The sequence below is a fragment of the Rhinolophus sinicus genome, chromosome 1 (assembly GCF_057876585.1).
Source record: "Rhinolophus sinicus isolate RSI-liver-muscle chromosome 1, RSI-T2T, whole genome shotgun sequence".
Lineage (NCBI taxonomy): Eukaryota > Metazoa > Chordata > Mammalia > Chiroptera > Rhinolophidae > Rhinolophus > Rhinolophus sinicus.
This window is the reverse complement of record NC_142501.1, coordinates 43,203,629-43,222,889: the sequence shown is the minus strand read 5'-3', so window position 1 is coordinate 43,222,889 and position 19,261 is coordinate 43,203,629. Positions and strand designations below refer to the sequence as shown.

Genomic DNA, 19,261 nt, shown 5'->3' with positions numbered 1-19,261 from the left:
TTAAAAAAAATCTAGGTTTGTTTTTACAGTCAAACATAGTCCTGGATCTTTTTACAACCAAAGCAGAAATAAAAACATCCGTAATTCCTACTGCCTTATTCATATCTCAACAGAAAGAATTTAAGGCAATAAATTCAAAGAGCTATTTGTCTAATGTTTCTTTAACTTAAGAAAGCAGATCTACATAATAAGTGACATCTTCAACAATATTTTTATGGAAGATGCAGAAAGTTATTAATCATAACAGTTTATGTTTATTATGTATTTACTATATACTAAAGCAATCTTTTACAAACACCAAGAATAAAATCCTAAAACTTTTAGCAGAGATGAGACTAGAATATTGATTTTCTAATAGTTAATTCAGAAATTTTTCTATTTTTTCCCATTATACTGCCCTATACCTACCACATACGGAAAATTTGAGCTCGGAATTATATACACACATGCAGGCACATACATACAAACATGTGTAAAGTTCCCACAATACACATACCACATATACATACACATATACCTTTGCAGTACTAACAATCCTATTGAAATAAGAGATAAAATCTCTCAATAAATAAAAATGATTCATTAAATTATTAAAGTCACATAGCATCTGTCAAGCTGATAACTTACTCCACTTTGCATTGGTTATCCTTGTCTATTTCTCATGATCCATCGGATCATGATTTCTTTGCTTCACGATCTCCTTCCAATCACTATGCCTCAGTCAATGCCCAGAGTACAAAAATAAATAAATAAATGAAATGGAGCCTACAATAAAACCAAATCTGGAATTTTAATTAACATGAGTCATCAAAAGTCTGTATCAATATACCAAAAAACAGAATTGATTCCTTTGCTCCTTTTACAAATGTAATCAGTTCTAAATGCTAATAACAATTTTATTACGTGCATTAAAACATGAGGCCTGGATGAAACACAGAAGCCCTTTTGGGTATAGTGATACCACTAGCTTTCAGCCCTTTGGAGAGAACATCCATAAGTACATTGTTGGTCCACTTAAAAGGCTGGGAAGCAGACAACCTGATTTTTTTCCCTTTTAGTTACTTGACAAACCTGAAGGAATACATTCATCGGCTAAATAGCCTGGGGCTATTTTAGATTAAAAATACATAAATTTAGATGTAGCAAGTTATCCTCTTACTGAAATCAACTACTGAAAATGCACAGAAATCGAAGGACGATACCAAGGGATTCATCAGGAGATTATGGTGCTTACAGCAATTCCTCAAATTGTGATATTAATAGATATTCCCCTATGATATTAATAGATACTCCCTCCCTCAGCTTTGGGCTGGCCAAAAAGTCTGAGCAGTTCTTAAAGTGTGGTCTCCAGAGTAGTAGCCACAGTACAGTATCACCTGCTGTGAACTTGTTAGAAATGCAAATTCTTGGGTTCCACTCAGACCTATCAACTCAGAACCTCTGGGGGTGGGCCCAGGACTCATGTTTTTATGAGTTCTCCAAGTGATTCTGCTGCTCACTAAAATTTGAGAATTGATCTGAATGAAGGGCTCTTCAATTTTTTTTTTCTTTGCTGCCTCACTTCATGTCTAACTTACACCCTCATTCTTAATTACCAGTTCTTGCTGCTTATTACAGATCTAGTCATTGGAAACGATGCTCTGTCAGCCACCACTGCTTTGCCTCAACAGAAAAACATCTCTGGATTCTCTGCCCTTTCCTCCATCTTCGCTGGGCTCTCCTCAGCAGCAGCTGCCTTGATTTGTTCTTCCTGTCACCATTCTCAAGTGTGTGTGCACCTGGCCCTCAAGCTACCCATGTCCCACTCTCACTACCAAATTGCCACGTGAACCTGCGGCTCATGGCTGCTGAGGTGGCCCCCGTGGATGCTTCGTGTCTCTTGCTTGCTCCAGGGTGATGGCCTAGGTCCACTTCTGAAGTGGAAGCCTGTCTCACAGGGGAAGCCTGGGGTTGGAGGGGTGAAAGGCAATTCCTTAGGAGGAAGAAGAAGAGGAGGGTCTGGTACTACAAAGGGTAAGCAAGTGACCGCCCAAAGCCAAGCACATACAGATGCATCAAATAAAGAACTGGAGAGCAGCTTTGTTTTTAACAATTGTTTGCAGTGAAGAAAAGTGAGGCATGGCGTCCTGAAAACTGTCTCATGCTCTTCATATTACTTAGTATTTAGAATCTTAGTGCTAAAAATACTAACTTCTTCGTTGGCTCTTTCCTGTCTCCCCAAGTCATACTACCATATTTGGGCCCGTCCAAAGATAATGAACTAGGTAAAGCAGAAAACTTACTGCAGATATTCATTTAGTTCACTGTAATATGGACATGTGTAAATGTAAATTATTAACTGAATTCCAATGAATTTTGGACAACTTATATCTCATAATAATGAAACCCTATTTGTAATGTCACTAATTTCAAGAAAGATATCCATGGATTACTTCTGTTATATTTCACAATATTGAACAATTTTTTCATCCTCCCTGTTTCTATTATTAAAATGCTCAGTTAATAACCCCACTTGGTAATGGGCCTGGAACCGGTCTGTCAGTCTCCACTGCACCAGTGTAAGAGTTAGAGGATATCAGCACCTCTTATGCAGCTTTCATGTCAAAAAATGGAGTAAATGATATAAGATGAAGTTTCCAGAAGTGCTCTTAAAGGGGTTTGGGGGATGAAGCTGCTTTTGGCTATCTGTATCCCCAACATCACTGGCAGACTGACTCTGCCAGTCTGAAAACGAGCTGGCATGTGATGCCACTATGAGAAAGATGAGGAGAAACAGTCAATCCAGTGGAGGCCCAGGGCCTGGGGAAGGAAGGCTCCCTGACCTAATTTATACCAGCTCTAATTTACTGCCTTTTCTGCAACCAGAAAAATAGTTTATGGTTCTGCATCTACAGCTTCTGAGGTCCCTTAGGACACTCCCCCAGGGTCTCATTCCCCAGTGAAAAGAGCCCTGAGCTACTAATACCACTGTCATTTTGAATTAGTGGTGACAGAGCATTTCAGCCATCAATTCTCCACAATGTATTAAAACAGGTAAGGGCATGCGCAGGGGGTGGGGGAGAGTGCTAAGGTCACTGTATTTTTTAAACACCTTTGCAGAAGCAACAAGCCCAATTCCCAAATACTCAATAAATAAAGACTTTAATTCTTAACTATAAGAAAGAGAAAAGCTCATCTCAGAACAAGCTGCCATTTTCACTAAAAAAGCAGAAAAAGTGCTCGCATCAGTATTCTGTGCTTCTTGCTTAACACACCTCCTCTGATGAGAGAAAAAGGTTTATTCCTCTCTCCTGGAGAGAACTTTATCTTATTTCTCTGTCACACAAATCTCTCGCAGGGAATTTACCTCCTTCATATCCTGCACGACAGCTGCGAGCCTCTCATTTTCTGCCTGCACGTTCGTGACCACAGCCCGGCTCTGTTTCACTTCATTCTGCATCTCCAAGATTTTCCCCAGGTAGTAAGCTTCCTTCGATGCTGACTCCTGCAGAAGCGTTTCCTCCCGAGTCTCTCCATCCTCAGCAACTTTCCGGTGTATGGAGAAGGACTGCCCAAAAGCCTGCAGAGTATTTGAAAAGAAAAAGAGTGCACAATGAAAAACAATTAAATAGACTTGGGAAAATGCTTCATTTTGCTTTATTTGTAAAAAAGAGCTATTCTCCAAGACCTCCAGAAGCAAAACATACATATTTTATGTAAGAGTCTAGCAGCTCTCATTGATGATACTTTAAATAATTCAAATCCAATTAATAAGGAAAATTAAAATTAAATATATATATATGATATTTTTAAATTTTATTTTTCCTTATTAATTGGATGAAATATATATATAGTTAAAGAAAACATGAAAAACATTGCTGCTTACTTTATGTTACCATTATTTAGACAAATCCGATTAAGGAAGAGACAGTTCAGTGCTAATGAGCCCAACAAAATTCCTGTTCTCATTTTCATTCTAGAAAACAAATCTCCAAAATATTTTTTTCAAGAAAGAAAATAATACTTTCATTAGCTTTTTAATACATTAGCAGTAAGGATACACCAATTATGACCAGGACCCTTAAGAGACAAAATCACCAAAAAGCATTCAAATTTCCTGGTACCACAAAAAGACATTGAAATGTAGTCACTGTATGAGAAAATATAGATGTATCTACTTATTTGTGCAGAAACTAATGAAATTCTTCAGGAGGTACGTGGGAATGGGGCAAAAAGAATGGGGGAATGAAATGTTACAAGGGATGTGGGGAGAATCGTGCTTTTCTGAGTACGAATGCCTTTTCAAATAGTTCTGACTCTTACAACTATAGCAATGTTTCACTTACTGCCCAAAGTAAATGATAATAAAAACGAACCTCTAGGTATTGGAGGAACCCAAACGGAACACAGAACAAATGAACCTAGCTGTATTACAAATGAACAACATAACTACACTGAAAGAGGTAGAGAAGACAATAATCTAACCTGAATAATTTTTGCTATGTACTGTAAAACTAAAGACAAAAATAACTGTACCCAAACACTACTGTCTAGTTAGTAAATTTGTTTCTCACAGGGATTATGGGATCACAATTTTGAAATTTCTTCATATGTATACTAAGGTTGAGCAAATAAGTAACTACATTAGGAATAATGAAAGCCAGGTTTCTCACTATTGGAGAAAGGAGTTTCAAATAAGGAAGGGAAGACGTCTAGAAAGAAACTAGCAGTACTGGGTTGTAATCAGATGTATCAGGATGAACTTACAGTCTTTAAAAGGTAGATAGATATTCATAGACAGCCAGAAAGAGGAAGCGAGGTTATGTGTGTGTATACACAGACATGTATTTCCTAGCTCTGTCAGCTAAGAGGGCCCAGAAGCAATGAAAATACCTTACACCGAAATTTTGTTTTTAAATATCAATCTCCAATCAAAACTGGGCGTTGGAGAAATGACCGATTCTTGGGCTGGAGCAAAATTAACTTGGTATACCTTCTGTGCCAAAGAATAAGTAATAAAATGCTTTTTAAAAATGATAGGGACACTTCTTTCGGGATATAAATGTTGAGTAACTATGGTGGACACCTGAAACTAATATAATATTGTATGTGAGCTACATTTTAATAAAAATCTTAAAATAAACAAATAAATAAAATGATATGTCAAGGGACACAAGTGTCTACCAGAATGGGCTCCCAATGTCCAAATGTGGATAATTTGGGCAACAAAATAAATAATTATAGTAATGAACTATAAACCATAGAATAAAATATTCAAGAGTCTACATTGATATAATAACTGCATATATGAGGAAAGAAGAAATAGCTCCCCCACTATAACTCTAATTAATAAATGTAGAAGGAGTGATGGAAATAACATAGATCACCATTGTGCAAACACCAATTAATAATTGTTGCAGGTAAGAATTACCGGTGGAATATAAAATTAATAGAACAGTATGATAAGAAACAGAATATTTGCATAGTTTTAAAGCATCTCCTCCCAAGTTACTTATTAACTCCAAAAGGAAAGATAGTAACGTTGCAGTGGAGAGACCTGTAACTGACAAAAGTTAAATCGGCAGCGATGATACATAGATGATACACACCAACACCATGTGCCTTCTGATACAATACATCGAGAGAGGCACACCATCACTTCTGTGGTATTCCTGCCAAAAACACATATGCCAATTCTGATCATAAAAAATAATCAAATAAACCCAAACTGGGAGACAACCTACAAAATTATTACTCTTCAAAAAGTAATAATTCAGAACTCCTCAAAAGTATTAAAGCTGGAAAAATGGAGAAAGACTCCTCCAGACTAGATGAGGTTAAGGAAATATGATAATTAAATGCACCATGGGATCCTGGACCTAAAAAAGACATTAGTAGGACAATCAGCAAAATTGAAATAAATTCTTTATATTGGTTAATATTGTATCAACGTCAATTTTGGGTTTTCATAATTATACCGTGATTATGTAAAATGTTAACATTTGAGGAAGCTGTGTATAGGGTACACAAAATTCAGTGTAGTGTTTTTACAACTCTTTTCTATGTCTAGAGTTATTTCAAAATAAAAATTTGAATAAGTAAGTATAGTCTCTACCCTAAAGGAGTGGAAAGATCTAATAAAATACCAGCACCTAGAGTTATAAAGAACGTATGCGTCTGCACACCAAAGGGATACTATATTCAATTAGAAGTACTATGGCTTTATGATGTAACTTGTGATATTATTACATTTTAAAATTTAAAATGTCATAAAATGATGCTTCTGGGATACATATATTCATAAAGAAATAAAGCTGGAATTAACATGTGAAACTCAGTTTCACCTTTGTTACAAACCTGAAGGCAGAAAAGGTATATGTTAATCATCATCAGGGACACAGCAAAAGTTAGGAGGGGACAGGATGATTTAGTGATTTTAAAGACAATCTCGTACTCTTCTCCAAATTAAACTCAGAAACAGAAATTTAAAAAAAAAAAAAGAAAAGAAACTAACCTGGAAACCCCTGTCTCAATAAACTATCTTTCTTAGAATCTCGACATAGATCAAAATCAAATGATTCCTAAGCATCAACTGAGAAAGATTTTGGTATCAATGTTCATCTGTACAGAGCAAAATATTCCTGGTGTTTGGCCTGTCCAGTTACTGGACAGAAATAAATTCTTATTTGTGTAGCCAAATTTCTACATGTGGTAAAAAGCATAGACTCATGAGGGCAGCCGGATGGCTCACTTGGCTAGAGCACAAGCTCTTAACAACAACAGGTTTGCTGGTTCGATTCCCACATGGGCCAGTGAGCTGCGCCCTCCACAACTAGATTGAAAGAACAACGACTTGACTTGGAGCTGATGGGCCCTGGAAAAACACACCACTTCCCAATATTGCCCAATTAAAAAAAAAAAAAAAAAAAAGGAATTAAAAAAAAAAAAGCATAGACTCATGAATAGATGAAAAATTATTTCTGGAGGCAATGTTTACTTTTCCATCAGAATGGTCAGATTCTGTGAAGTCAATTCTGAATGCACTACCCACTAAAAAGTGTTTGGTTACACTTGAAATCTATATAATCTTATTAACCAATGTCATCCCAATAAATTTAATATATATATTAAAAGCCTCTGGAGGGGAGAGATCTGGTAGTATATCTTCCTACAGTGAGCTGGTAAATTCTTGGCAGCCCCTCACCCTGGCAAAGGAATCTTGACTATATAGTCGAGTATTAGTACAATTTAAAATTAGCATCAATTGTGTATCAAACACCTCAGCTAGCTTCTTTATCTCAACTACTTTTCTACTTCTATTAACAGAAAACTTCCACAAGGCCATTTTCCTCACTCTGCCTGAGTGAAATCAATAGGCTTAGGGAGTCTATGGCTCTCATATTATTCTCAGCACATGGGCCATGTTCTCCTGGCGGCAAGAACAACTCCTAAAGTCTTAACAGCAAGTGAATTTATCTTTCTACCTTGATATAGTTTTAAAAATTATATTGTGGATCCAGCACCAAAGGAAATTAAAAATTTCCAGATATATACATAGATTTTTCAAAAACAGAATCAAGAATTGAAATTGCAAATATAAAAATTTTGATGAATCCTTATTTCGTATTTATTGCAGCTTAGAAACCTTCACTGAATGTATGGTTTCAAAATTAGTTGCTATTTTTGTGAAGAACTTGGTCCTTCACTGGAACTGATTTGAAAACCGTGAAAGTACGACAGGTTATACAAGGACATTTTTACTTGAAATAGAAAAAATAACACCAATCCTGCACAGGCTACAGATGCTCAATGATCTGCATTTCCAAACCCACTGAGAACTAACACTGCTCAGAAAATATATGCATTTTTAAAAGGGAGGGTGAAGGAGAAAACACTCCTACTTTACCTAATTCCTAGTTGTCACTAACATGACAGCCAACTGACATTTATCATTTGGCTAATTGTGAAAGTTTGTTTACCAGACTTGTCTGGCTCTGCCAGCTACCTCCCCCATCCATCACCATTCCAAGTATATCCTGACAAAGCTGGGCTCAAGAGAAAAGAAACAATCTTTTTCATGCTCCAGAAGCTGCATCCTTGGCACAAATCACAGAACTAGCTTCCGTGTCTATTTATAGGCAAACCTAGGGTAGTCATGCTTCCACTTATATTTTGTCCAGACAGCAAATTCCTTTTAGGTACTGCCATCATTTCATGGATAATTTTATTTGAAATTAATTGAGGTAAATTGACTTTTCTATACAATCTTAGAATGCATTGTGATTTTTCATCATACGTGTAGCTATAATTGTACAATATTACATTTAACATATTCCTTTTCAATGTATACCTTGTTTTCTCATTCTTCTCACATGACTCATAGTTTTTACTTTCATGTTCAGGACAATATGTTAGCTGTTAAACAGAATTTTCCTACTTATTAACCTTCAGAATGTGAAATCTAAAAGCAATAAAAGTTTGGCTAGTATATTTAATATCATTATCTTTAAAATATGTATCCTAGGCTACACAGAATTTTCATTCTTTCATCATAAAATTTATGGCAGGACAGTGGACTAGGTCACCCAAGGACATGAGACAAAATATTTTTAAATTGATACTAAAATTCATTCATTCGTTCGTTCGTTCATCTGTTCATTTAACAAGTATTTACAGAGAACTGTAACAGGCATTGCTTCAGGCACTGAGGATTCAGCAATGTTCTGAAAAAAAAAAAATCTCTGCTATTGGGAGCATATATTCTAGTGGAACATAAATAAGCCAATAAGTATGTGGCATAATGTTGAAAAAGTTCTAAAAAGAAAACGAAAGCCAGGGTAAGAGCACAAAATAGCATTGCCCAATAGAACTTTCTGCAATGATGTATCTGTGTTGTTCAGTATGATAACCACCAGCCACTGAGCTCCTGAATTGTGACTAATGTGATCAAAGAATTGAATTTTTTAATTTTACGTAATTAATTTTAATTGCCACATATGGCTAGTGGTTACTGTGTTGCATAGACAGTGCAGGGACAGGGAGCAAGGCAGGTGGGGAGGAAGGGAGCCTCATTTAGAGAGGACAATCAGAGAAGATATCTCTCACCAGACACCTGCTCTGGGCAGATACTCGAACAAAAGAGGGAGTGAGCAGAACCTGACCTTTCCCTAGAGGAGCCAGCCTAAATTTAAGTGTTGCTAAGCAAGAATTACAGCATAGCCATGGCGCCTCTTTAAAGACTATCAGTGGCAGTTCTTTATAGTCTTGACTACAGCACTTTAAGATCTGAGTGCTTGTCAGGAAGGGAAGGGTTGGCAACTGGCTTGTCACTGAAACCCACCCCACACCCCCCAAAGGAAGACTGTACCACCTTTGAACATATAATAAACATTATTTGACCAATTATATTTCTCTGTTGCCTCAGCTACCAGGAAATTCAGCATGAAATGCTTTGTAGCAATGAACTAGAATACCTTAAGTTTCTGGTATAACTATCTCATCTTTTCTCTATAGTTTTGAGTTTTTATTGTTTTTACCCCATTGTATTGTTTTCCTTTATCTTAATCTACTTCAAATACTTTCGGAGTAGAAAAAGGATATGAGTTATAATCCAATCAAATGATTTAAATAATGTTTAATTGCTATTAAGTCATAAGAAAAGTCCATTAAAAGAATGGAGTTCAAGAGTTTAATAGAACTGAAAGTTCTATTAAGAATTCATTCTCATTCCATGGACAACAATGAACCCAAGCGATCTCAAAAAAAGTACATAAAAATAGGAATAAACTAGCTAAACTTGTTAGAACTGGCTAAGAAACATTTCCCAAACCTCTATATTCCAGCCACAAAGTATCTTAGAAGGTATAACCCAATTAGAAGGGAGCACAGGAGGTAAGACAACCCAAAAGCATCCATCTGGGAGAAATCTGTTTCCATGACTCAAACATTATTAGAAGTCAAAGGTTTCCCTGATAATTAGAATCAAGCCTGATCCTTGAAAGGGTACATGTACTCACAAGAGGCAAAAGAGATTAAAAGTATGCGCTCCTGAGCTGAACTAACTCTGCCACTTACTAATTGTATGACATTGAGCAAGTTACTTAACATTCTGTGCCTCAGTTTTTTCATCTATAAAATGGGGATAATGATTTTTATGTCTAGTGTTGTTGTGAGGCTCAAAAGATAAATGTATCACTTAGAACAGTTCTTGGTACAAATATATTAAGTGCTCGATAATTGCTGGCTATTATTAGTAGGAAGAAGATGTGCTTTGGAATCACATGCATTTGGGTTTATTAAACCTTCCTCCTCTGCAATCTTCGTCAAGATTTTTACATTTCTATGTCTCAGTTACATCAATGTATAAAATGAGAATAATAACATGTACCTTAAAGGTAAGAATACACTAGCCCTGAAAGCTAAGGATATCAGGTAAGAGGTACAAAATCTACAGCAAAATGCTTTGGACACAGTAAATGTTTATTAAATATCAGTCCCTACATGCTCTCTCCTGCCCTTTGGAAGTCTCAGATCTGACACTGGCAGGCTATTGCTTCCTCTGGTGTAAAGGTTTTCCTTGGACGTGTGCATGACTCAGGAGGCTATTCATCTCTTTATGGAGAGCAGCTCCCTATTTCTGAAACACCAAACCTCTTACCAGAAAGGGAGCTCTGACACAACTTTTTTCTTACTAAGCCATTAGAAATGCTTATGACAAACAGAAATTTCTCAAGGCATAGGTTCTACAGTTTACTTTAGCAAATAATTCAGTTTAATATTCTTTTAATGAAAATTTTCAACTCATTTTCAACTTCCCCCATTTTTTCTGGCTTTTAAGCTATCTCTTAACCAATTATAAATTCCATCCATCTGGAAAACACAGAATATTTGACTACCAACTTTTGCATTTTGGTAATCGTTTGGTTCTCATTTTGCATTTTTAAACCATCTATCATTTATCATAAAAATGAAAATTATGTATTTTTAACTTGATGAAACTGACTATAGTTTTTTCTAAAACAATCTGTCACTAACCTTAACTGATTTAATCATCATATTATGTGGCTGGCTACCAGGCATCATGCTAATGAATAACATACCATACTTTCATACTTCTTAACTAAATATTCTATGATAGCTTAGTTTAATGCCTCTGATTTTTCCAAACATAATACCTAATAGCCTATCATTCAAATACATATTTACTTAAAGCCTAGACTTTTTGTCAATACTTGATGGTTTGTAATTGGTATGTTCTGTCTTGCTTAACAAACTCCCTTTTCAACCGTTCAGAGAGTTTTCTAAATTTTGTTGTCATATATCGAATATGCACTAAAGAAAATATATAACAAAAAGCACGAAAAAATAACATCCAAATGAATTTCTATAGCTTGAGAAATAGACCATGGCCCATTAGCCACAAAAGTTTCTGTCTGCCCTTCCTTGGTCCTATCTCCCTCATTGCACCCTAACCCCTCCCCAAGTAAGCACTGTCCTAAATTTTGTATATACCATTTTCTTGCTTTTCTTCATACTGTACCATATATGTATGTATTTGTAAGTAATATATTATTTAATATTATCAGTTTTTAAAATTCATCTAATGGAATCACTCCATATGCATTCGTTTGCAATTTGCTTTTTTAACTCAATTTTTAAATTCCTACACTTTATCCATTTTGTTTAGTGTAGCTGTCATTTATCTATTTCCATTGTTACAAAGTAGTCTTCTGAATAAATGTGTACCTCATGTTAATAAGATTATAATGGAGCTGAAAAACTCCTATCACCTAGTGAAGTTGTAGCCGTCAGAACATCAGAGCGCAACTCATTACTTATGTGTTTGTAGGGAAGCTGGTGTAAGCAAACCCAGTTTGCTATGTGCTATAAACGTATAGCACATACAATTACAGTAGTGGATTAGACCATCTGGGCTTGTGTAAGTGCACTCCCTGATGTTCACAGGACACTGAAATTGCCTCACGACGCACATCTCAGAACATATTCCCATCGCTAAGCAGCTCACGACTGTGATCTAGTCTGCTAACAATGGATGATTGGATTGCTTCCAGTTTTTTCCTATTACAATGTAGCTGTGAACATTCTTGTGCGTATCTCCTAGGCTAGTACTTCTTAAAATACATTTGGTGAAGGAACACTTTTATTTCCAATCCTTAGTAGACTGATGTTTTTGCTAAATACACTAAAAATACATTACTATAAGCATATGTCTACCCTATGACCCAGCCATTGCATTCCTAGGTATTATGTACCCAAGATAAACAAAAGCATGTGTCCACATAGATTTGTACACAAATATTCATAGCAGTTTTATTTGTAATAGCCAAAAACGAAAACAACTGAAATATCCATCAACAGGTAAATGGATAAACAAATTATGGTATATCTATACAATGGACTACTACTTGGCAATAAAAAGGAAAGAACTACTGATACATGCAACACCAGGTGGAACTGCAGAATAATATGCTGAGCAAAAGAAGCCAGACAAAACAAGAGTGCACGCTGTAAGATTCCATTTATACGAAATTCTAGAGGAGCTAAACTTACCTATAGTGATGGATAACAGATGAGTGGTTGCCCTGGGGAAGGGGCAGGAGAATGGGGTGGTGGGAGGATTGAGGAGGCAGTGTGGAGGGGCAAAAGGGAGGATTGCAAAGGGGCACGTTATTCACTTGTAGTATGATTAATATAAACCATATTTATCTTGATGCAGACCTGTAGGAAATAATTTGCAAATCAGTGCCGGTCTCCAGATAACACTTTGAATAGTGTTACCATCAGTCACATGCGTAAGAGTTTCCCTAGCAGTGGTTCTCAGCCCCAGTGGCCCATTAGAATCACCTGGGAAGCTTTTTAATAAGGAAGACACCCAGACTCCATCTCCAAAATATTTTTTTCATCTCCAAATATTTTGAGTTAACTGACTGGGGACAAAGATTCCCAAACATTCTTGGTTCAACGTTCACTTGGTGTCTCAATCATTTTTGCATGGCACCCTTAGGACAAAAGAAATACTGAACAATTCCGTTTACTAAAGAGTTATTAGGTCCAAACAACTTAGTAAGTCTATGGCCTAACAACATAGTAGCTATTTAAAAAACTAATGCACATAAGTTGAAAGAAAAAAATTTTTAATTTCATTCTTAAATAACCACAATTACTTACTAATGGGATGTGTGCCCCTGTTGGGCACTGCACAGCTTCTCAACCCTGCAATTAGATTGGACCCTGCCACCCTCATTTCCTGTTCCACATAGATTTTTTACATGGCATCTGATTTTTATTACAGCAACCACTGAAAAATCTAGTTTTGCATACTATTGCATAATGGAAAAAAATGTAATAAATTTAACATTGAAACTGTGAACTGATCTTGAGCTAGTACGTGATACAGTGCCAACAGACACCAAGAATCACGGTGTTTCCCTGAAACATATCCCACGTCCTCTGTGGTTTGTGGTGGTGCCCTGGGCACCTAGGTACACAATTTGGTAACCATAGTTCTGGGGTAAGGCCCAGACTAAGTATTTCTGACATGCTCATTTTGAGATTCAATGTAAGGAAGGGTTGAGGACCATGGCTCTAGGGTGTGGGCCAGGAGGTAAACGACGGGGTTGTAATTTACACACAGCTTCAACCCTTCCTGACAAGACTGTAGGGCTCTCCAAAGTGGCTGCACTAACTCCCACGGCCACCAGCGGTGTCTAGGAGCTCCTGTGGCAACATATCCTTACTGTGGAATTTTAGACTTTCAAGTTTTTGCCACCCGGAGGAGTGTGAAATAGTATTACCAGGCAATTTTAATTTGCATTTCCTCAATTACTAATAAACGTTTCATGTTTTTATTGACCATTCACATTTTCCCTTCCAAGTAGTTTCTCCTCAAGGCGCTCTCTCATTTTCCCACAGGGTGCTTTCATTTCTTTATCAATTTGTCACTTATATGCATGGCAAATATCCTCCCCCGGGATTTATGGCTTGTTTTTTTCACTCATTTCAGTGTCTTTTGATGAAGTAAGGTCTCATTTTCTAAAGAATGGGTATTTTTTATTGTTTATTATTTTTGTCGGTCATATGTATGGCAAATATTTTCTCCCAGTTTGTGGCTTTAACCCCCACTCTTAGTGATGTCTTTTGATGAATGAATGTCCTTGATTTTAAGGTAGTCCAACGACCAATCCCGTGTTTCGGCTACTACTTTTTGCATCTCATTTAAGATCCTTTCCTCCTCCAAGGTCATAAAGCTATTTTAAATTTTCTTCCAGAAGTTTTGCCTTTTATAGTTATGTCACTTAATTCATCTTCAATTGATTTTTGTGTATGAAATAAGTACAGATCTATTTTAATTATTTTATATGAATAATCAATTTCTCTAGCACCATTAAATGAATTGCCCCTCCTTTCCCACTAATGTCAAGTGCCAAGTTGACCATAAATCAGATTGACGTAAGTGTGCCTGTTTCTAGGCTATTCCATAATGCTCCACTTATATTCATAAGGTATTGAAGTGAGGAGTAGTTCCCCTTTGAAAAAAGGGATATCATTCATCATCTAAAGCTTCTTCATTAAGTTATTTAAACTTTGAAATATCTGCATCAAACTTGATGCCATTACTAACATACACTAATGGCAATCTATTAAATGAAAATGCAATACTTTGTAGAAAAGGAGAAAATCCATATAGATTTTGAAATTTAGCCCGTGAATAGATAAAACCTAGGTTTTGTTCCTTTGTGTAAATAACATATTCAATGATTGCAGAAAATATAGGTGATCCCAAAAAGCCGAGAAACAATTACCCAATGCGCCACTTCTCCTCCACCCATAACCACCATTTAGACAAGTTCAGGACCTCCACCTCTTTCCCCACCTGGGCCCCTTGCCTACTGGGCCCCTTGATGTCCTGAACACTTGTTCTTACTCGTCAGGGTTTGGGCCTCAAACCAGGATCTAGTCTTCTACCCTCGGAAACTTGTCTCAACCAAAAGGACTCCATCCACATGGCTGGCTGCCACCCATGCTTCCTCCTTAGCCCTCTCTGGTCTCTAGTTTTTCTTTTTGTTGGCAGCGTAATACATGATCATAAGAAATCTTGGGATCAAAAGTATTAGACAACCACTGTCCCCTAATTGTTGTATATGGCCAATCTTATTTCTGACGGTTTACTTCAGCCTCCTTTAGCTGGGTTAGAAGTTAGTTTCTTATTACTACAGCCACCATGCAAAGCACAGAGACTTTAAGAATCAGCATAAGGAAATTGATGTGCTCAGCAAGCAATCTCAAAAGATCTGTCCAGAAGGAAAACTCAAATGCACATGTTATGAATATTATAAACAGAAAGAAATCCTTCAACTTTTTTAGAGAGTCTGTTTTTTCAACAAAACATGTATAAAATATAGGTAAAATATTTTTCCTGGATCTTGTCCCCCTGAATGATTTTGTCATTAAAATGTAGATCAAAGGAACTCAACTTCTTAAGTTATTATAAGGTATATTCTGTATAAAAATAATAAATTTCACATTCATTTTCCCAATTAAAAATCAAACCAATCTCCGGTAAAAAGAATAATAATAAAAAATATTTTTGCTGACTTTCCCTCCCTTCCACTTTCCTCCTTTCTGCCATCCTTCCTTCCAACAAACACTTATTGAGTGTGTATACATTTAGGTGCTAAATGACAGGAATGTCAAGGCCTCATTATACTGTATGAACTAATCGGGTGGTTTTATTTATATGCAGGTTTTGTACAAAATTAAGCCTATCCCTTTAAACATTTAAACAACAACTTGTGAAACCATTCGATTCAGCTCAAGAAAATGAACTGAAATCATCTCAGGCAGAATGACCTCACTCCAATCCCCCTAAGTAAGAGGGATCCCCCAAAGGAAATTATTCTAGTTCAGAGCTCAGAAAAGGAAAGCCTTGTTTCAGAAAAAAGAATGGTACAAAGGAGATTTTCATTCAGGAAAATGATTATCACAGTCTCTTGCCGGAGAATAAATACAGTAGGCTTTTATGAAACCTAAAGAAGAAAGTAATGAGGAAATATTTCTGATCTTGCAGTTATTAGCAAAAAACGCAGTTGTGACATGGAGTGATCAATACGACCTAGATTTTCTTAAAACTCAGTTGTGGTTAGGATGTAAGAGAATAGATCAAGTGACTTTTATCATTAATGAAGTAAGGAAAGAAAAATGTTTCTTAGACATATTGTTTCCTTTGCCCTGTATGCATGCACTTACTTTTTTATTGGCTAACAAAGTGAAGGAACCACAAATTTTGCGTGTGTCTTCTTGTCCTAATGTGATCTTTCACTTGAATTTTTTAAAACTGCCTCAGCCAAAAAAAAACCATTATTTATAATAACAAATAACAGTATTCCCTATTTTGCATACAAGTTTCCGTAACCTGCCAAAGTCGCCAGCTGTTAAGCGGCACGGCTGGGATTCCGATCCCAGAGCCTGTGCATCAACCATTCCATACTGTGTGTACAAGAAATTAGAAATGAGGAACCTAATAAGAAGCGTTAATAAGATAACATGAAACTTTTGCTGTGAAATTATAGGAAGCTAGGAGATACTAAAATAATTTAAGCAGAGAAAGATAAGAGCTTGTGTAGGCTACACTAGAGCAAAACCATCATCTAGTTAGCTCTGCCCTAAGTTTGCTATTATGGAAGGGACTGTGAGTTGCCTACACGATATCCACTCTTTCCTCTTCCTTAGTAAGAGTTATTTGGGGTGGCAGTGTCCCCAGCTTAAAGACATTTCCTAAATTCCCTGGCTTCTAGAGGTGTTCAAGGAATTATAAGGAGATATTAAGTAGATGGAAGCCTGGGAAGCTCTTTCAAAGGGGGCTGATTCAGTTGAGAGATATACACCTTGCCATTCTATATTCTTTCAGCTTGTAACTTGGACGTGATGACCGGAGCACTGGGAGCATCTTGTGACCATGAGGAGGCTTTTGGCATGTACACCAGCCCTAAGGGTGGCAGGAAAGAATGGGACAGGAGCCTGGGCCCCTTGTGATCTTGGAACTGCCACACCAGCCCCGAACTACTCACCTCTGGATTTCTTTTATGTTTAAGCCACTCCTATTTGAGTTTTCTGTAAAATGTTGCTGAATCCTAATCCTAAGTGATGCAGTACCTTACATAATTTTTTAACTTTTAATTATCCTCAATACTTTCTTGCCAGAAATTTATAAGAACGCTTAACAATTTTGTTCTAATACATAATAACTTCCTTTCTGCCTCCCATTTGTTCCTTACTGCAACTCATCCCTACGCTGCTGCCCTTTCATGGAGTTCGTAGCGTATTGCATGAACAGAGAAAACTGGACAATCAATAAAGGTGGAAATGAACAGTAGATACAAAAGTCAATAGCTTGGCCTGAGATGTCAAAGGGAAAGAAGATCAAGGGAAGTTAAAGTTAAGAACCTTTTCTAGAATCACAGGTCCAGTAATTGATGCAACCAGGGTTCGAACCTAAAGACTCCTTTGTAATGTTGGTTTTAAAGGAAACCACTGATAGTGAACGGCAAGAAGGAGGTGGAAGGAGCGTCCAGCTGAGGGTGACAGGTATCGCAAAGGCCTTGGAGGGAGGAGGAAGCAGGTGGATGGTTCTTATTTACAGACAGACCATCAGAAGCCATGAGAACATGGGGCCATTTGAAGAAAAGCAGACCTTGGTGCAGGACTAAGAACTAAAGGGGAAGTGTGAGATGATGAAATAAGTAGGCTTAGAGGGGCCTGTCAGCCACCAGCATGGGGAGGATGGAGGTGGGGAGACAGACTAACAAGCAGGAGCACCCAGCAATAAAGCAGGGTGTTCAGATAGTCCTATCAAAGTACACAATTGCTGCTTTTTCTTATCAAGTAACTCAACATTCATCCTTGACTCCGACCTTGACAATGGAAGACTTTCAGGCTCCTGGTTATTTTGGTTTTTTTCTGTATTTTTGGAGCATTTACCAATATATATGACCCATATACCCATCCCCCAAGATACATTAAAAAGTTTGTGAGAACTATAAGGATGTTTGGTCCTCTCCATCAAATCATCATTATAAAGGACTCGGGGAAAAAGAAAATAACACATGCTTGTTACTCAGAGATTTATATTAGAGAACTACGCACAGCTAGATGATACAGGTGACAACTAGTCACAATACCTACTAGGACTTAGAGATAGCTAAGACAATAAATCATAACCCATACTGGGTGAGGCCCTTCCCTCTCTTACCTATGGCTGATCTGTATCTTGTCATCATAAAAGTGTCCAAACTGCTTTGTAACAAGTGACCATGAAACATCCAGACTTCAGAAGGTTAATTCTATATCTTGGGCATATGGACATTAATCGTGAAGCTATACATATTAACTGGCTGTCAAGAAAGCTGTCTTCATTCCTCTACGTGTGACATCCTTGGTAAAGTGCTTACATTCCTTTGTCAGTAAGAAAACATTAAAACTTTTTTATTTCTTCCTTTGGGTCTGATTGCAATAATTGGATAACCATAAGCAGTTTATTTTCTCCAAGCCAATACTAATATGAATTTTTCTTCCCTAGGCCAAAACATTTCCACCCCCACCTCTTACTCCATCAATGCATTTAACTTTTAGGGAGAAATGAGAGAAGTGGAATTTGGGATGAAGACATTAAAGATATAAGTAAAACCTCAGAAAGGAGATGTTTCGATTTGAATCACTGATAGATTTTCCTGAGGTAAGTGCAGCTCATAAACTTCTGATTAGTTATATGTGGTTGGCCTGCCAGATGTTATTGAAACCTCTACCCATCTCATACTTCTCTTTAATTTCATGCCTCACTACATCTCCGATCTGCCATTATATCCAATATCAACAAGGCAGGGATGGGGAGTAGAGGGAAAAATGAGGGGAAGGAAGGAAAGAAAATGTAACAAGCTGGTCAGTAGTGGGGTGAGGCTCAAACAGCAAGATTGTCTGCTTTTTACATTACATTGGTAATTTATTTTAATTGAAAATCAAAATCTCTTTTTCAGTCTATATCAAATGTCCCCACATCAAGACGGCTATGCCAAAACAATAGAATGTAAATGTCACGGGACTCTTTCTCAGTGTTATTCCTTCTTAAAGCCTCAACCAGCTGCTTTCAGATCCATGGTTGAATTTCTTGAGGTAAAACTGTGAACCTTAAGGACAAAGCTTTTCCTGTCAGGCTTCATGAAGAAATAAAAGTTATAAATTTGAAAATATTTTAATTCAGCCTGAATTA

The 19,261-nt window shown here is 36.9% G+C and overlaps 1 protein-coding gene across 7 annotated transcripts in view; it reads right to left on the bottom strand.

Moving 5' to 3' along the window:
- The window catches only part of BICD1 (BICD cargo adaptor 1), a 180,560-nt gene that overhangs the window by 90,070 nt on the left and 71,229 nt on the right, over nt 1-19,261 (bottom strand). For all 7 annotated transcript variants that reach the window (XM_074325843.2, XM_088798762.1, XM_019736733.3 and 4 more), the window contains exon 2: nt 3,347-3,559. In XM_074325843.2, the coding sequence (XP_074181944.2) occupies nt 3,347-3,559 (213 nt within the window). The remainder of the gene's footprint in view (nt 1-3,346; nt 3,560-19,261) is intronic.